Genomic DNA, 15,572 nt, shown 5'->3' with positions numbered 1-15,572 from the left:
ATAGAAATTTAACAAATAAATACTCTAGTAGCTTATGTGGCATACTTACACTTATAATCTGAAAAAGAACCTGCATTTGTACAGTTGTTTGTAGTTTATACACTGCGTTCCAGTCAACTGGGTTTATCCTAACCAGCTAATTTTACTGTTTGTTTTTAAGAGTCTGAGTGAAATTCCTTCAATATATTTTAATGATTGCATTACTTCTGTTCTTTATTAAGCTCATTTCTTCACAGCAATGGGCACTTGCATTCCTAAATATTATTATAACATATTTCATGGTGTATCTCGATGACAGAAAGTGCTATGAGCATCAAGTAGAGTGACTACTAGGGCACAGAAGACTTGAACCAAATCATATAGGAACATAGGAAGCTGCCATATACTGAGTCTGACCATAGGTCCATCTCACTCAGTATTGTCTGCACAGGCTGGCAGTGGCTTCTCCAAGGTTGCAGGCTGCAATCTCTCTCAGCCCTATCTTGGAGATGCTAGGGAAGGAACTTGGAGCCTAGATGCTCTTCTCAGAGCGGCTCCATCCCCTAAGGGGAATATCTTACAGCGCTCACACTTCTGGTCTCCCTTTCATATGCAACCAGGGCAGATCCTGCTTAGCTTAAGGGGACAAGTCATGCTTGCTACGACCAGCTCTCTTCCCATCAAATTTCTCTATTTCCAGGGTGAAGATTCTCCAGGCAACTTAGTATCTTTCCCCCTAAAGGTAAAGTGTGCTGTCAAGTCGATTTTGACTCCTGGCGCCCAGGAGAAAGCCCTGTCCTTTTCTTTTGCTAGAGTACAAGTGGGGTTTGTATATGAGTATGTACATTTAGTAACAATAGTGTGTAATCCACAGGTAGATTCTTCAGAAATCTGTTTCATTGTAAAACTACTAGCCCTTTTCATTCTGGAAATGCAAACCATTCTGTTCTTTATAAGAAATAAAATAAGGTAGCAGCCCATACTTCTGTTTGGCTTCTATTACTAATCTAAAATCACAGAATTTGTGCTTATAATAAAAAAACAGGATCAACATACTACTAAGGTAAAGTGTGCTGTCAAGTCAGTTTTGACTTCTGGTGCCCACAGAGCCCTGTGGTTTTCTTTTGGTAGAATACAAATGGGGTTTACCATTGCCTCCTCCCACGCAGTATGAGATGATGCCTTTCAGCATCTTCCTATATCGCTGCTGCCTGATATAATACCAGCAGGGATTCGAACCGGCAACCTTCTGCTTGTTAGTCAAGCATTTCCCCACTGCGCCATTAGGTGGGAAATGTACTACTTTGAATATTTATATACTGCTTTTCAACAAAAGTTCCCTAAGCGGTTTACATAAAGAAATGTAAATAAATATAGTTCCTTGTCCCCGAAATGCTCACAATCTAAAAAAGAAATATAAGATAGACACCAGCAACAGCCGCTGGAGGGATGTGGTGCTGGGTGGGAGAGGGCCAGTTGCTCTCCCTCTGCTCAGTAAAGAAAACCATCATTTTGAAAAGTACCTCTTTGCTCAGTTAGCAGGGACTATTACTATTGTGGAACCCTGTATAAACAGCGCTCTTCCTAGACTTTAGCTGTGCCCCTCCACTGATTCTGTAATCCCCTCCCCTCCCCCCACAGGGGCGTAGCCACTATTGAACAGGGCTGGGGAGACACAAATGTCCTAGGGCCCCCGAGGGAGCGGGGTCCTCTTGCTGGGTGCTTTCTCCTCACACCTCTCAGAAGAAGAAAGTTGGGGTTGGGGGTAGAGGCTCATCTTCACCACTGTTCCCTCTAAGGCATGTGCACGCTCACAAGTTTTCTGATGGCCGCTCAAGTAATTTTAGATCCCGTTCAGGCTGAATCAGGAAGGCCCCACTCTGAATGCATGTGCGCACACAGTGCCTTGATACTGCCGCCCAGGACAAAACTCATTCCGCACAGAGATGAAAAAATTTAGAGGGACCACTGATCTTCTCTTTTTATCTCAGGACTCACTCTAACCCTTCTCTGCCCCTGCACCCTTGGCCCCAGGGCTTCTGTTGTGAACCACCAGGCATCCAGTATTCACAACCCTGTAAATGAGCTCTTAGATCTTAGCTCTTGGTACGAGTTCTTAAGGCTCATACCAGCAGGATTCCCCCCCACCCCCAATCCTCGTCTTGCCCATGGATCCCACCCAATTTATATCTTCTCATACGGCTCTAGTAAAAATTAGACAGTGAGGGGAGTACTGAACATAGTTATTTTAAATAACTTTGTTCTGGTTCACTAGGAAACAATTTAAATTCACCACAGCCCACAGAGAGAGAGAGAGAGAATCAAATTTTAGTAGAATATATTGAATTACGCCTTCATCAGTAACAGATGGATTAAAAAAACAAACAGAAACTTAACATGTGCATTCTGTAGTCATTGAGCTCTAAAGAGTACTTGGAATTTAACTTTGTGCAATAATTTGTTTGTAGCTTTCACATCTTATAGTAAATGTTTTCATTTTGGCAGGAAAACATCAAATTGTTCTCTTCATTAAAAACAAAACAAAATGCCTAATAGCAAATCTCGGCATAGGCACAAAGTTGGTCAGGAAGCTGGAAGGCGTGAATTAGTCTCCAGATCTTTGCAAAGTGCTCAGCATTGTCTAGAGGATCAGGACTTTGGAACTGCGTATGCACACTATCTCTTAGTACTAAATCTAGCTCCTGAGCTAAAAAGTGATGTTAAGGTAAGGATTTTTTTGTGTTCAGTCTTTTTCTTCTTCAGATAAGTGGAAGTATATGTACCTACAGTCCGAAAATAATGTGCCCAAGGTTCATTGCATAACTTAAAACAAAATATTTCCATGTATACACCTGAATTTATGTATATCTATTATTCTGTGATTGATTTAGGTGTGTGGTTTTCCTTTAGGAAACGTTTCAGTTTACCCTTTTAAAGTGGGCAGAAGAACTGGATTCTCTTGCACGAACTCAAGATTTATTTGACTGCTATGAGCATGCCCTGGAATTGTTTCCTAATGATGAAGTCATATGTAACAGCATGGGGGAGCATCTCTTCAGGTAGTTTATCCTTGTTCCTCTGCATTTTCACCAACTGGCTTCCTGTGTAAATTACTCACTGGAAGCCCTATTGAAATTAATAATCATGACTAACTTGTTCCATAGAGTGATTTAGTCAGGATGTCAGCCACTAAATATTCTATCACTGTAGTTCTCAAACTCATTTAAAGCTGCAATCCTTTGAACACTTACTAGGGAATAAGCCCATTAAAGATAATGAGGCAACTTCTGAGGAAATGTGCTCAGGATTGTGCTGTGTGCTGTTTGCATTCAGTTAAAAACTTTGCAGGCATCTGATTGAATGTATACCTTTAGTTTTAAATTCACATATGCCCAGTATTGTAAATAATTTTGTGGGAATCCTTAACTCTAAATGCATATCAAGAAGCCAGCATGAGAGCTTGAAGAGAGCATGAGTCCTGGGCCTCGTTTTTACTAAACGGAGGAGCTGTGTTTGGTTAGGCTGAGGGGATGTGTCTGGGAGAGCAGAAAAGCGGGGATGGAGTGGGGGCAGCAATATCACAGGTAGCAGGCAGAGGGAGGTATGGCAGTGGACGTTGGGCAGGCCATTACAGAGGAAAACGGTCCAGGCAATTGGGGCTGTTCCTTTTTCCAGCTCTTCTCCCAACCCTCTGACTCCAGGGAGCTCTGAGAACACTCCCTTGAGGATTAGGGTGTTGCTGCTGAATGCCAGGTCAGTCAATGCTAAAACATCTCTCATCCATGATTTGATTGTGGATGAGCATGCTGACCTGGTATGTGTGACGGAGACCTGGTTGGATGATAGAGCATGTCAGGGGGTCTTGGATGATACGGATTATCTGGACCCTTTTCAATCTGGCTTCTGCCCCGGATATGCTTTGGTTGCTCTAGTGGATGACCTATGCCGGGAACTAGACAGGGGGAGTGCATCCCTGTTGGTTCTGCTGGACCTCTCGGTGGAGTTCGATACCATCGACCATGGTATCCTTCTGGGCCACCTCTCAAGTATGGGAATCGGAGGTAATGCATTGCAGTGGTTCCGGTCCTTTCTTGTGGGGAGGGTCCAGAAGGTGGTGCTGGGGGACTACTGCTCGGCCCCGTGGCCGTTGGCCTGTGGGGGTCCCACAGGGTTCGGTCTTGTCCCCCGTGCTGTTTAACATCTACATGAAACTGCTGGGAGAGGTCATCCGGGAACTTGGACTGAGTTGTCAGCAATATGCAGATGACACTCAGCTCTATCTCTCCTTGTCACCTGATCCTAGGGAGGCGGTGGATGTCCTGAATCGGGGGCTGGAGGCCGTGATGGGTTGGATGTGGGCTAATAAACTGAAATTGAATCTGGACAAGACGGAGGTACTGTTGGTCAGTAGGAGAGCCAATCGGGATGAAGAGATTTTACCGGTTCTGGATGGGGTTGCACTCCCCTTGAAGGAGCAAGTACGCAGCTTGGGGGTACTACTGGACCCGGCTCTGCTTTTGGAAGCTCAGGTGGAGGCGGTGGCCAGGGGTGCCTTTGCACGGCTTCGGCTAGTGTGCCAGCTGCATCCCTTTCTCGAGAAGGCAGATCTGGCCACAGTTACCCATGCCTTAGTCACGTCACGGCTGGATTACTGTAACGCATTCTACATAGGGCTGCCATCAAAGAATATCCGGAAACTGCAGCTAGTGCAAAACGTGGCAGCTAGGGTTTTATCGAGCTGCCCGATGGGAGCACATCACACCCATTTTGAAAGAGCTGTACTGGCTGCCAGTTTGTTTCTGGGTCCAATTAAAGGTGCTGGTTTTGACCTTTAATGCCCTCAACGGTTTGGGCCCGGAATACCTGAGGGACTGCCTGCTCCCAAGGGTTGCTGCCCACTTGACGAGGTCATCTGAGGGGGCTCTGCTCCGGGTGCCAACCATGAGGGAGGCTAGGTTGTCGTGCACTCGGGACAGGGCCTTCTCTGTTGCTGCCCCCAGACGCTGGAATGCTCTCCCGGTGGGTATCCGCTCCTCAGTCTCCATCACAGTTTTTAGAAAGCATGTCAAATTGTGGCTTTTTATCCAGGCTTTTATATGATTGTCTCCACTGCTGCTTCTTGTATTTTGTACTGTTTATATGCTTGTGTTTTAATTTAATTTGTTTTTAAATCAGATTTGTTTTTATATTTTTTTAGCTCAATATTTTAATGTGTCTTTTTTATAATCTTGTTTTTAAATTTTATTGTGAGCCACCTTGGGATTTTCTTAATGAAAGGCGGGGTATAAATTTAACAATGAATGAATGAATGAATGAATTCTCTTTCAGTGTTGTTAATAATAGGTTATTTCTGTAGTACTGTTTAGTGTACAGTGTGTTTTGTAACTCTGGCCTTAAGATGCATTTGCATTACCATTCTTCTCCATACACATAGACCTCAAGGCATTGAATTGTTTGTCATGACCATAAACCTTGATTTCACCACTGCAGGTATTCTTAATTGTGGTTGACTGGTAGTGTGCCAAGTTGCAATATGGGTGCAGAGCCAGAGTTCCTTCTAACAGGGATTCCCAGATGTTGTTGACTACAACTCCCAGAATCCCCAGGCAAAAGCCATTGCAGGTGGGGATTCTGGGAGTTGTAGTCAACAACATCTGGGAATCCCTGTTAGAGGGAACACTGCTCAGAGCAAGCCTTTTTCATTAACACAGCACAATTCAGGTTTGAACCTGAGCCCTGTTCCGGCATGATAAAAAGCAGGGTTGCTGTACCCAAGTACATTATACCTAGTAGTGCAGTGTGAAGGATAAATGGGAATGCCAGCACAGGAGGAATCTGTCCATAAGTACAGCATTTGTCTCTGCAGATAAATGCTCTTAAGCATGGACAGTGAAGGGCAGAGCTTCTGAGCGCATCAGTGCAAGGTGGTGGGGCTTTCGAGTACACTCTGAGTCACTGCATGCAAGTACAGCATCTCTGCTTTTATACTGCCTGAATAGGGCTCTGGATTTCACATGTCCATGTCCAGATACAGACAAAACTGTATGTCTTAGGGATGTGCACAGAATTCACATGAATTGATTTGAATTGAATTTGGATAAATTTGATTGGGATCCCTTGAGCAGAGTGGAGATTCATTCAAATCGACTCAAATTTCCCCAAATTCAATTTGAATTTGGGTGAACGCGCCCATATTCAATTCAAATTGGGGCAAATTTGACTGAATCTCCACTCTGTTCAGTGGTTCCAAATTGAATCAATACAAATGCAAATTAATTCATGCAAATTTCATGCACATCCCTAGTATCTCTGCCCTCTCTCTTTTGCCATCCCATTTTTTGTATCCCCAAATAATAAATTTCCCCAACAAAGAATTAAGATTTTCCTCTATTTTTTCTAGACATTAAATTTCTTGCTTTATGCTTTTTGTGGTGTTATTTTTTCCATTAGAATGGGCTTTAGAGATGAAGCAGCTGCATATTTCCATAAAGCTGTGAAGTTAAACCCTGACTTCCTGGATGCAAAGGAGAATTTTTACCGTGTTGCCAACTGGGTGGTAGAACGATGGCACTTCATCATGCTTAATGACTCCAACAGGAATTTGCTGTATCAGAAAGCAATCCAGAAGGCTGTCCATTCAGGGTGCGGAAGTGTTCTTGATATAGGAACAGGAACAGGAATTCTCAGGTTTGCTGCATTCACAGTTAAGATAAATGTTAGGCCTGTGTGTGAGATTCTCTGGTTCCAATAAAAATGTACCACTCCCACCCCCTACCCTGGTGCAACCAGTTCTGCACCTAACCTGCTATTTTAGGCACTGGGGTGGAGGCTTTTTACTGGAACTGGAAACATGTGGGGACACTGGGAATGGAAGTGCTGAGAAAGGGCACTGGGAATGAAAGCCCCATCCACTTAAGAATACAAATCAAATGTTAAAAACAAGTATTTTTAAAATTTCAAATTTAAAGCAATGTTTGCTAACACTGCCAGAACAAGAACCTTTGATTTCTGTTGAACTCCTAATTTTTCAGCATGTTTGCCAAAAAGGCTGGAGCATCTACTGTCTATGCTTGTGAGTTGTCGAAGACCATGTATGAATTGGCTTGTGAGGTGCTCACTGCGAACCGTTTGGATGGAGAAATCAAACTTCTTCACATGAAGTCTCTTGATATAGAAATCCCAAAGCACATACCTGCAAGGTTATTTCTTTCACTTTATTATGAGATCTTATTTCATTATTTATTCAGTTGGGTGAATTTTCTCTCTCCAACATAATATAACATAACTAGAGAAACATATGATAAAAGTAGTAATGCATTTTATGAAATGTTCATCTTCATTCATTTTACATGAGAATGGACACTTTTACTGTATAGCTCTGTTAAATGCTGTTAATAATAGGGGCTTGTGGCCGTGCAGCATCTTGTGGGCACCATGGGAACTGGTGCATAAAAGGAAGAAGGGCATAAAAGGAAGAAGGCATGCTAGAGTGTAGCCAGTGGAGCATCTCTAGGCAGCCGCCAAAAGGGTTATATTAGGGTCGGGCTGGAGGTCTGGGTTAGAGTTTGTTGGTGGTCTTTTTATTGGGTTGAGCCAGGCCTTTTTCTGATACATGTTTGGGCTCTCTTAGGAAGGGTGATGCAGGGTTAGCGGGTGCATTGCATCCAGCAACTCTGGAGCAGCTATTACTGTAGTGATGGGGAACAGAGGAATTGGCACTGGCAGAGCAGATGGCCATTACAGAGGAAGGAAAACTAGTAATTTAGTAACTGTTTCCACTTCTGGCTGCCCTGTCAGCTCTTGGGCCTTGGGGTGCAGTTCCAACTACCCACGGAACCTAGCCATGCTCCTTTGTAAGCCCGGTTGGTTCAGAATAAGACCGAAATCATCCATGACTTGATCGTGAATGAGGGAGCTGACCTGGATGGGCGAGGCTAGTGACCAGTTTGGAGCCAGCTTCCCCCACCAGGCTAGGGATGTGCACGAACCGGTCCGGAGGCCATGTGGGGGGGGTTCTTTAAGGGTGGGGGGGTTGCACTTACTCCTCCTGCTGCTTTCCCTCCACCTACGCTCCCTTTTTCTAAAGCGATTTTGGGGCGGCAGTGTTCCTCCGTGCCGCCCCTGCCCCCGTTGTTAGCTGGAAATACTGGAAGTCACAAGCGCCCGTTGCACGTTGCATGCATGACATGCTCACGCAACGTGTGATGTGTGCAGCGTGCGCGTGTGGGGCGGCAACCACACACGCGCTTGTGACTTCCGATATTTCCGGCTAACGATAGGGGCAGGAAGGAACCCTGCCGCCCCAAAATCATTTCAGAAAAAGGGAGTGACAGCAGGGAAAAAGCAGTGGGAGGGGTAACCCCTGCCCTTAAAGGGAGACCCCCGCCGGCGCCGGACCGTGCTTCCACGGTTCTGTGCACATCCCTACACCAGGCTACATTAGTGGAGCAAGTTAGGTGAAGTGGGTGGGAGAGGGGTGGAGTGGCATGGCTGTGGTCCATAAGAATACCATCTTTTTTAAAGGGCGCCTGTGACAGTTGACTTCTACCGTATTTTACGGACTATAAGACGCTACGGACTATACGACGCACCTTAAATTTAATCCAGTTTTTGAGAGTTTTCCTTCTCTGAGCTTTCCTTCTCTGAGCTTTCACTCTCTGAGCTTTCCCTCTGAGTTTTCCTTCTTTCCTTCTCTGAGCTTTCCTTCTCCTCTCGCCTCCATCTCCCCTCCAAGCCCTTCCACCGCGCCCCGCTCTGTCCTCTTGCTTTCGTTCTCTTGCGGGGTGAGCAGCAGCGAGCCCACGTTGGTGACCCACGGCGACGGCGGCCGCTGGTTGTTGTTCATTGTGGCCGCCGGCGGGCAGCAGCCTCCCTCACTGCAGAAGCATCGGAGCGGCAACCGGAGGGAGCCTGGGGAAGGGGGTGGCGGGCGGGCTGACTAGGACACTCCCGGCAGGCCCCAGCGAGAGAGGAAGGGAGGTGGGAAGCGAATCCTCCCTGCTTGCCCTTCCTCCTCCTCCTTCCCCCCCCCTCTTTCCCGACAAGCCCAACTTCCAACTTCTCCCCAGAGTACAAGACGCACCTGAATTTGGGCAGTTGTTTTTCAAGGAAAAAAGTGCGTCTTATACTCCATAAAATACGGTATTGAGTGTCTATTTTTGAGGCTGGGAAGTAGGGATAGATTAGGGAGTCTGTTGGTGTACCATCCACTCTGCTGCCCAACTGACTCCCTAACTGAGCTGACGGAGTTGGTCTCAGAGCTGGTGTTGGAGTCTCCCAGACCTTTAGTGCTGGAGGACTTCATGATACACTTTGAGGATGACTTGTCTAGTGAGGTTCAGGAGTTCATAGCAGCCATGACAACCACATCTGTGTGCAAAATGAGTTTTGTTCTGGGTGGCAGTATCAAGGCAGTGTGTTCGGACCTGCATTCAGAGTGGGGCCTTCTTGATTCAACCTGAGCGGGATCCAAAATTAACTGAGTGGACATCAAAAAACGCACGAGCGCGCACACACGCCTTAGAGGGAAGACTGATGACAACTGTGGGCCTATCCCAATTAATTTCAGGACCAACTCATGTTGCCAGCTATACACTCAATTTAGGCTTTTGTTCAGATCAAGGGAGTGTTCCATAGGTAGGAGATCCTGTGGTTTCCCCATTGTCATGAACAGACCACTACCTGGTTAAGGTTGGTTTCATGCCCACAATCCAGCCCTGCAAGGGTGGTGGACCTATTAGGATGATCTGCTCAACAAGACTGCTGGATCCAGTAGGATTCCAAAAAGCTTTGAAGGGTTTTAATGTTGGTGCTAACAGTGATTTTGTCGCTGCCCTGGTGGGAACCTGGATTAGGGAACTCACCAGGGCAGTAGACACTATCACTCCTAAGCATCCCTTCCGAACTGCTTTAAAAGTGGCCCATTGGTATACAGAGGTGTTGTGGGGATTGAAGCAGCAAGGTAGGCAACTGGAACATGTGGAAGAGAACTCAGCTTGAATTTGACAGAAATAGAGCCCATTTGAAGGTTTATTCAGAGGCAGTATGTGCAGCTAAAAAACAATTCTGGTCTGTGTGCATTGCATCTGCAGGTTCGTGTTCAGCAGAGTTATCACAGGTCATGAGGAGTTTAATTCAAGCTCCTTCTTTTTCAAATCAGTCCCCAGAAACTATGTTCTGCTGTAATGCTTTTAATGGGTTATTTGCAGATAAAATCTCTTGTATTCAAGCTGACTTGGACGCCACTATTTCTGCAGAGTCTATTAAGGGGGTGTCCAGCAAGCCATCTTGCAGTATTAGATTGGATCACTATCAGTCTACACCTGAGTAGTAGTGTGCATGGTTTTGGTTCCGGCTCGGAAGTCCGGCGGTTCGGAGGGGTGGGGGACTGTAACTTTAAGCGGGGGGGTGGTTGTACTTACCCCCCACCCGCTTCTCTTCCCCCTCCGGCGCTGGTCCATTTAAATATCTTCTGAGGGCGGCAGAGTTCCTCCCTGCCATCCCTGCCCCCGTCGTTGTTAGTTTAGGTGCCAAAGACTCTTGAACAGTGCAGAAGACTGGAAAAGAGACAAGCACTGAAGAGACTTTTAAAAAGAGACTTAAGGTGGAAAAAACTTTGGAAAAGAGACGAGCGGATCGTCGAGCGCTAGTGGCGCGCATGCACCCTGCGCGGTGCGCGTGCTCGTGCCACATACGTCACGCATACATATGAAGCGCGTCAGCGTCAGAGACGAGCGCCGCGCAGAGCGCATGCGCGCCGCTAGCGCTCGACGAGCCGTTTGTCTCTTTTCCAAAGTTTTTTCCACCTTAAGTCTCTTTTTAAAAGTCTCTTCAGCGCTTGTCTCTTTTCCAGTCTTCTGCACCGTTCAAGAGTCTTTGGCACCTAAACTAACAACGACGGGGGCAGGGACGGCAGGGAGGAACTCTGCCACCCCCAGAAGATATTTAAACGGACCAGCGCTGGAGGGGGAAGAGCGGCGGGGGGGTTAAGTACAACCCCCCCCGCTTAAAGTTACAGTCCCCCCCGTGCCGGTCCGGGGGGACTACGGACCATGCACACCCCTATACCTGAGGACGTGGATAAGCTGCTTGGGGCGGGTTGGCCTACCACTTGTTCTCTGGATCCTTGCCCAACTTGGCTGCTTCTGTCTAGCAGGGAAGGTGTTGGAGGTGGCCTAATTAATATCAACACATCTAATTAATTAATTAATATCTAATTAATATCCACACATCACTGAGGGTAGGATGCCTCCTTGTTTGAAGGAGGCAGTGGATAGACCACTTCTCAAGAAGCCTTCCCTAGATTCCTCAGTGATTTTATAGGCCAGTCTCCAATCTCCCATGGTTGGGCAAGGTGATTGAGAGAGTGGTGGCTAACCATCTCTAGGTGGTTTTGGAGGAAACTGATTATCTAGACCAGTTTCAAATTGTCTTTAGAGGTGGCTGTGGAATTGAGATAACCTTGGTTGGCTTGATGAATCACTGAGGGCGTGTGACTCTGCTCGTTCTTCTGGATCTCTTGGAGGCGTTCAGAACCATCAACCATAGCATCCTTCTGGATCGCTTGGGGGAGTTGAGTATAGGAGGCACTACTTTTAAATAGTTCTGCTCCTCTCTTGGTAGATTCCAGATGGTGAAGCTTAGTGATGGGCGCTCTTCGAAATGGGACCTATTCTATGGAGTCCCTCAGGGCTCCATTCTGTCACCAATGCTTTTTAATATCTACATGAAACCGCTGTGTGAGGTCAACAGGAAATTTGGTGAAGGGTGATATCAATATGCTGATGACACCCAAATCTATTGCTCCTTGTTGTTGTCGTTGTCATCGTCATCAAGAAATGGCAATCCAAGCACGATGGAGGTGCTTATTGTGTGGGATCGGAATTTGAGGGATGAGTTAGACCTTCCTGTGTTGGATGGAGTTACACTTCCCCATAAGGAACAGGTAATTAGCTAGAGAGTGCTCTTTGATCCAGGCTTCACCCTGGTATCTCAGGTGGAGGCTATGGCCAGGAGCACTTTCCACCAGCTTTGGCTGATTTGACAGCTGCATCCATTCCTTGGAGAGAACAATCTCAAAATAGTGGTGCATCAGCTGGTAACCTCCAGGCTTTACTACTGCAATGCATTCTATGTGGGGCTGCCTTTGTACATCGTTCAAAATGCAGCAGCCAGACTGGTCTCTGGGGTAACCCGGAGAGACCATATTATGCCTGTCCTTAAACAGTTGCACTGGCTGCTGCTATGTTTCCAAGCAAAATACAAAGTGCTGGTTATTACCTCTAAAGCCCTGAATGGCTTAGGTCTGGGTTACCTTATAAAGCGCCTTTTTCTGTATGATCCCCACCACACATTGAGGTCATCTGGAGAGTTCCATCTCCAGTTACCACCGGTACATCTGGTGGTGACTCAGAACCGGGCCTTCTTTGTAGCGGCTCCTGGGCTCTGGAATGCACTCCTGGCAGAAATTTGTAGTTTGGGCTCACTGTTGGCCTTCAGGAGAGCCCTAAAATTTATTTGCTTGGTCTGGCCTGCCAAGGTTTTTAAATTGTTCTTAAATGTTTTTAACTAATCTTAAATGGTTTTAAACTGTTTTAAAATTTGTTTTAAATTGTTTTAAGTCAGTTTTTTCAAGTTGTTTGTTTGTTTTTGTTCTTTTGTTGTACGCTGCCCAGAGCCTTCAGATAGGGCAGTATAGAAATGTAGAAAGTAAATAAGTAATAACTGCTGCGTGCTCAAAAAAACTGTGTTCAGGCAGTTGCACAAGAAAACACATGAACTTGTGCAAACCAGTTGCGCATGGACAGCCATTATTCCAATGGCTATCCATTGCACAGCTCTATTTGTACAATTTCACATATGCCCATATGTGAACACAGTTTTTTGAGTACGCAGAAGTTCCCATAGTGCCTGCAGTGCTCACGGGATGCTATGCAGTATGTTGGCCACTGTGTTAAATGCCAGATTTTAATGATGAATGCCTTAGACAGCTGACGTTTGCAAGGTGTTAATGTTACCTCTAGATAAGTAGAGTGGGGAAGAGATGACATTGAAGTTTATTTGTGCAAGATGATTTTGAAACTCTCCAGGATTATATAGAAGCATTAATCTATACAGGAAGACTTCAGTATTCATGGGGATTCCGTTCTCTACTATTACCACAGATATGGAAACCGTGAATAGCAAGTTGTTGGTGCAAAGGGATGGCAGGGGTTAGGTTTCTGGAGGCCTGGAAATTGCCCCCCAAAAGGGGTTAAGAGCAGTGTTCCCTCTAAGGCGTGAGCACGCACTCACACATTTTTTGATGTCCTCTCAATTAATTTTAGATCCCACTCAGGCTGAATCTGGAAGGCCCCACTCTGAATGCATGTGCGCACACACTGCCTTGATACTGCCCGTCCAGAACAAAATGCATTCCGCACACCAGTGAAAAAAATAGAGAGAACACTGGTTAAGATAAAGTGACCTACCATGCTCTGCAGGCCTCCAGTGATCCAGCAATGCCCTCCTGAAGCCAAAAATAGCCATTTTGGGTTTTTCCCCCCTCAAGGAAATAAAATGGTTCCTGGACTCAAAATGGCAGCTGGAAATGTCTTCCGAGGTCATTTCCAGCCACCCACAGATATGCGGGTTTAACCCCCCCTTTTGCCAGATTTTTACCACATATACTAAGGTTGGGTGTCTATTACCTGTCTGTGGATATGCTAATCCATGGATGCTGGATCCATGAATATTGAGGTTCTCCTGTATTATCAAGTGACATTTATAGGATGCGTAGCATTAGACACTCAATGACCTTTTAATCATCTTTAAAACTATTAGGTTTTGGTCTAATAGTTAGGTATTTTTAAAATGCCTTTAAAAAATAAAGGGGGAAACAAACGTCAACATGTTTTCATTTTAAATTTAAGACATGAAAACAGATACTGGAGGTTAAGGTGGGGGATGCTGCATCTTCACGGAAATCTGTAATGTTTGCCTAATTTATTGTACATTTAGGCATGCACTCCAAAAAATAGCTCCCACATTTCAGGTCCTAAATGTTCTGTTCTATCTTTTTTTCATATTTCCCTTGTCTGTTGAAAATCTGAATAAGCATCTATTTCAATAGTTTGAAGTTGAAATTAAATGTGTTTATAAACCTGTTCCTAATGTATTTCCTGAATAAGTTGGAACACCCATTCATTTCCCCTCTTTTTCTTTTTTAAGAATTAAAAGGACAAAAACTTCTCCAAAATGCATTATCTGTAGTGAATTTTTACTTTTCTAACAGCTAGAAGTGGCAGCAGAGCATAGGATCATGTGCTTCAAAGTGGTCCTCTTGCTCCAGTGTCAGTAGCAGAGTTCTGCTTCTTATTCCAAAGCAGCTGCAGTGGAACAGAAAGTACCTGCAATGGTTTTTTCAGGACTGGGGTGTAATGGGAAGATGCTTATGACTCTGATACAGCATGGCAAGGACTTTGGGCATATCTTGTCCCCATTAACTGGTGCAAAACTATGCTGACAGAGTGACACTGGTCAGATTATCCATCGTTGTATTATGAACACAACTTGAATGAGCACTGCACGATTTTCCCTCCCCTTTCCTCCTTACCTCATGTCCAGCTGCAAGGGAAGAATATGATTTGTTAAACCATGATTTTACATATTGTCCTCATTTTGGGAGCGATGGTTTAACTGTCACAATCCAGGATATGGAACCAGCATTTAAAAAAACTGTTTTTTGGTTGGGGGGGGCACAAGCAGGTTTGGGTGAGGGAAGTGGGTGAAGGTGGTGGCAGATGTGCAGAGACAGTCAATTTGTCACCTCCAACAATCCCCCACTCTTAAGTGACCACATCGCCTTGCCTTATTAATGAGGTACCCCTGCTTATAAGCACAATTAACCCACAACTTCAAGGTACAGATAATATGCAGAATGGTGGTTTAACAAACCAGGATTCTTGTGTCACAGCTCTGCACTTGAGGTGAGGAGGAAGGGGGGGAGTGGAGGAGGAAAGACCATGCAGGCCCAGTACTCATTTGTGTTGCGTTAATAATAAAACAAATTCTCTGAACCAGGCCATTATTAAAAACTGGGTATGGGGGTTTTAGAGCAAGCAGGTCAAATCTAGTTTGGAAAAGATTCTGGTTCAGCTCAAGCAGAGGCTTGTTTAACAAGAGCTCAAAGATGGGTGTGCAGAACCGGTTCGAGCTTGAACCAGAAAAGGGGGCTGGTCCAAGTTCAAACCAAACTAGGCCCAGTTTGGATCAAACTGGTTTGGCCTGGTATGACCTGGTTCATGATGCTTGTAAAGGGGAATCCAGTAAGGATTCCTCTTTACAAGCAAAGGGGAAATTCCTGACTCTAAAAAGGGGTTGAAATGGCAGATGGGGGGGGGGGCAATCTTACCCATGGTGGTGGCAGCTCCCCAGCAGCAGCTCCTTTAGGCACCACTGGTGCTTCCCCCGCCCCAGCCTCCACAATCTGAACTGGGGAGGCCAGAATTGGGCCCGTGCTGCTGCGGGAAGAGCACTGGAAGGGCCAAGAGGAGCTGCTGCACCAGTGCCGGTAACATGCCCTCTCGCCCCACCCCTGCCCTTAACCCCTTTAG

At 45.7% G+C, this 15,572-nt stretch overlaps 1 protein-coding gene across 8 annotated transcripts in view; it reads left to right on the top strand.

Annotated features, from left to right (window-relative positions):
- Window positions 1-15,572, top strand: part of PRMT9 (protein arginine methyltransferase 9) — a 45,843-nt gene that overhangs the window by 6,263 nt on the left and 24,008 nt on the right. For 5 of the 8 annotated variants that reach the window (XM_053254172.1, XM_053254168.1, XM_053254170.1 and 2 more), the window contains exons 2-5: window positions 2,485-2,704; window positions 2,890-3,038; window positions 6,430-6,666; window positions 7,011-7,178. The exons of 1 other annotated variant lie outside the window; for it this stretch is intronic. In XM_053254172.1, the coding sequence (XP_053110147.1) occupies window positions 2,525-2,704; window positions 2,890-3,038; window positions 6,430-6,666; window positions 7,011-7,178 (734 nt within the window). In that variant the 5' untranslated portion in view covers window positions 2,485-2,524. Of the gene's footprint in view, window positions 1-679; window positions 722-2,484; window positions 2,705-2,889; window positions 3,039-6,429; window positions 6,667-7,010; window positions 7,179-15,572 lie in introns of all 8 variants that reach the window. 2 more of the 8 variants (XM_053254171.1, XM_053254169.1) reach the window with 1 other exon arrangement.

This window comes from Hemicordylus capensis, chromosome 5 (assembly GCF_027244095.1).
Source record: "Hemicordylus capensis ecotype Gifberg chromosome 5, rHemCap1.1.pri, whole genome shotgun sequence".
Taxonomy (NCBI): domain Eukaryota; kingdom Metazoa; phylum Chordata; class Lepidosauria; order Squamata; family Cordylidae; genus Hemicordylus; species Hemicordylus capensis.
Note: the sequence above shows the minus strand (reverse complement) of the source record. Positions and strands in the feature narration are given on the sequence as shown.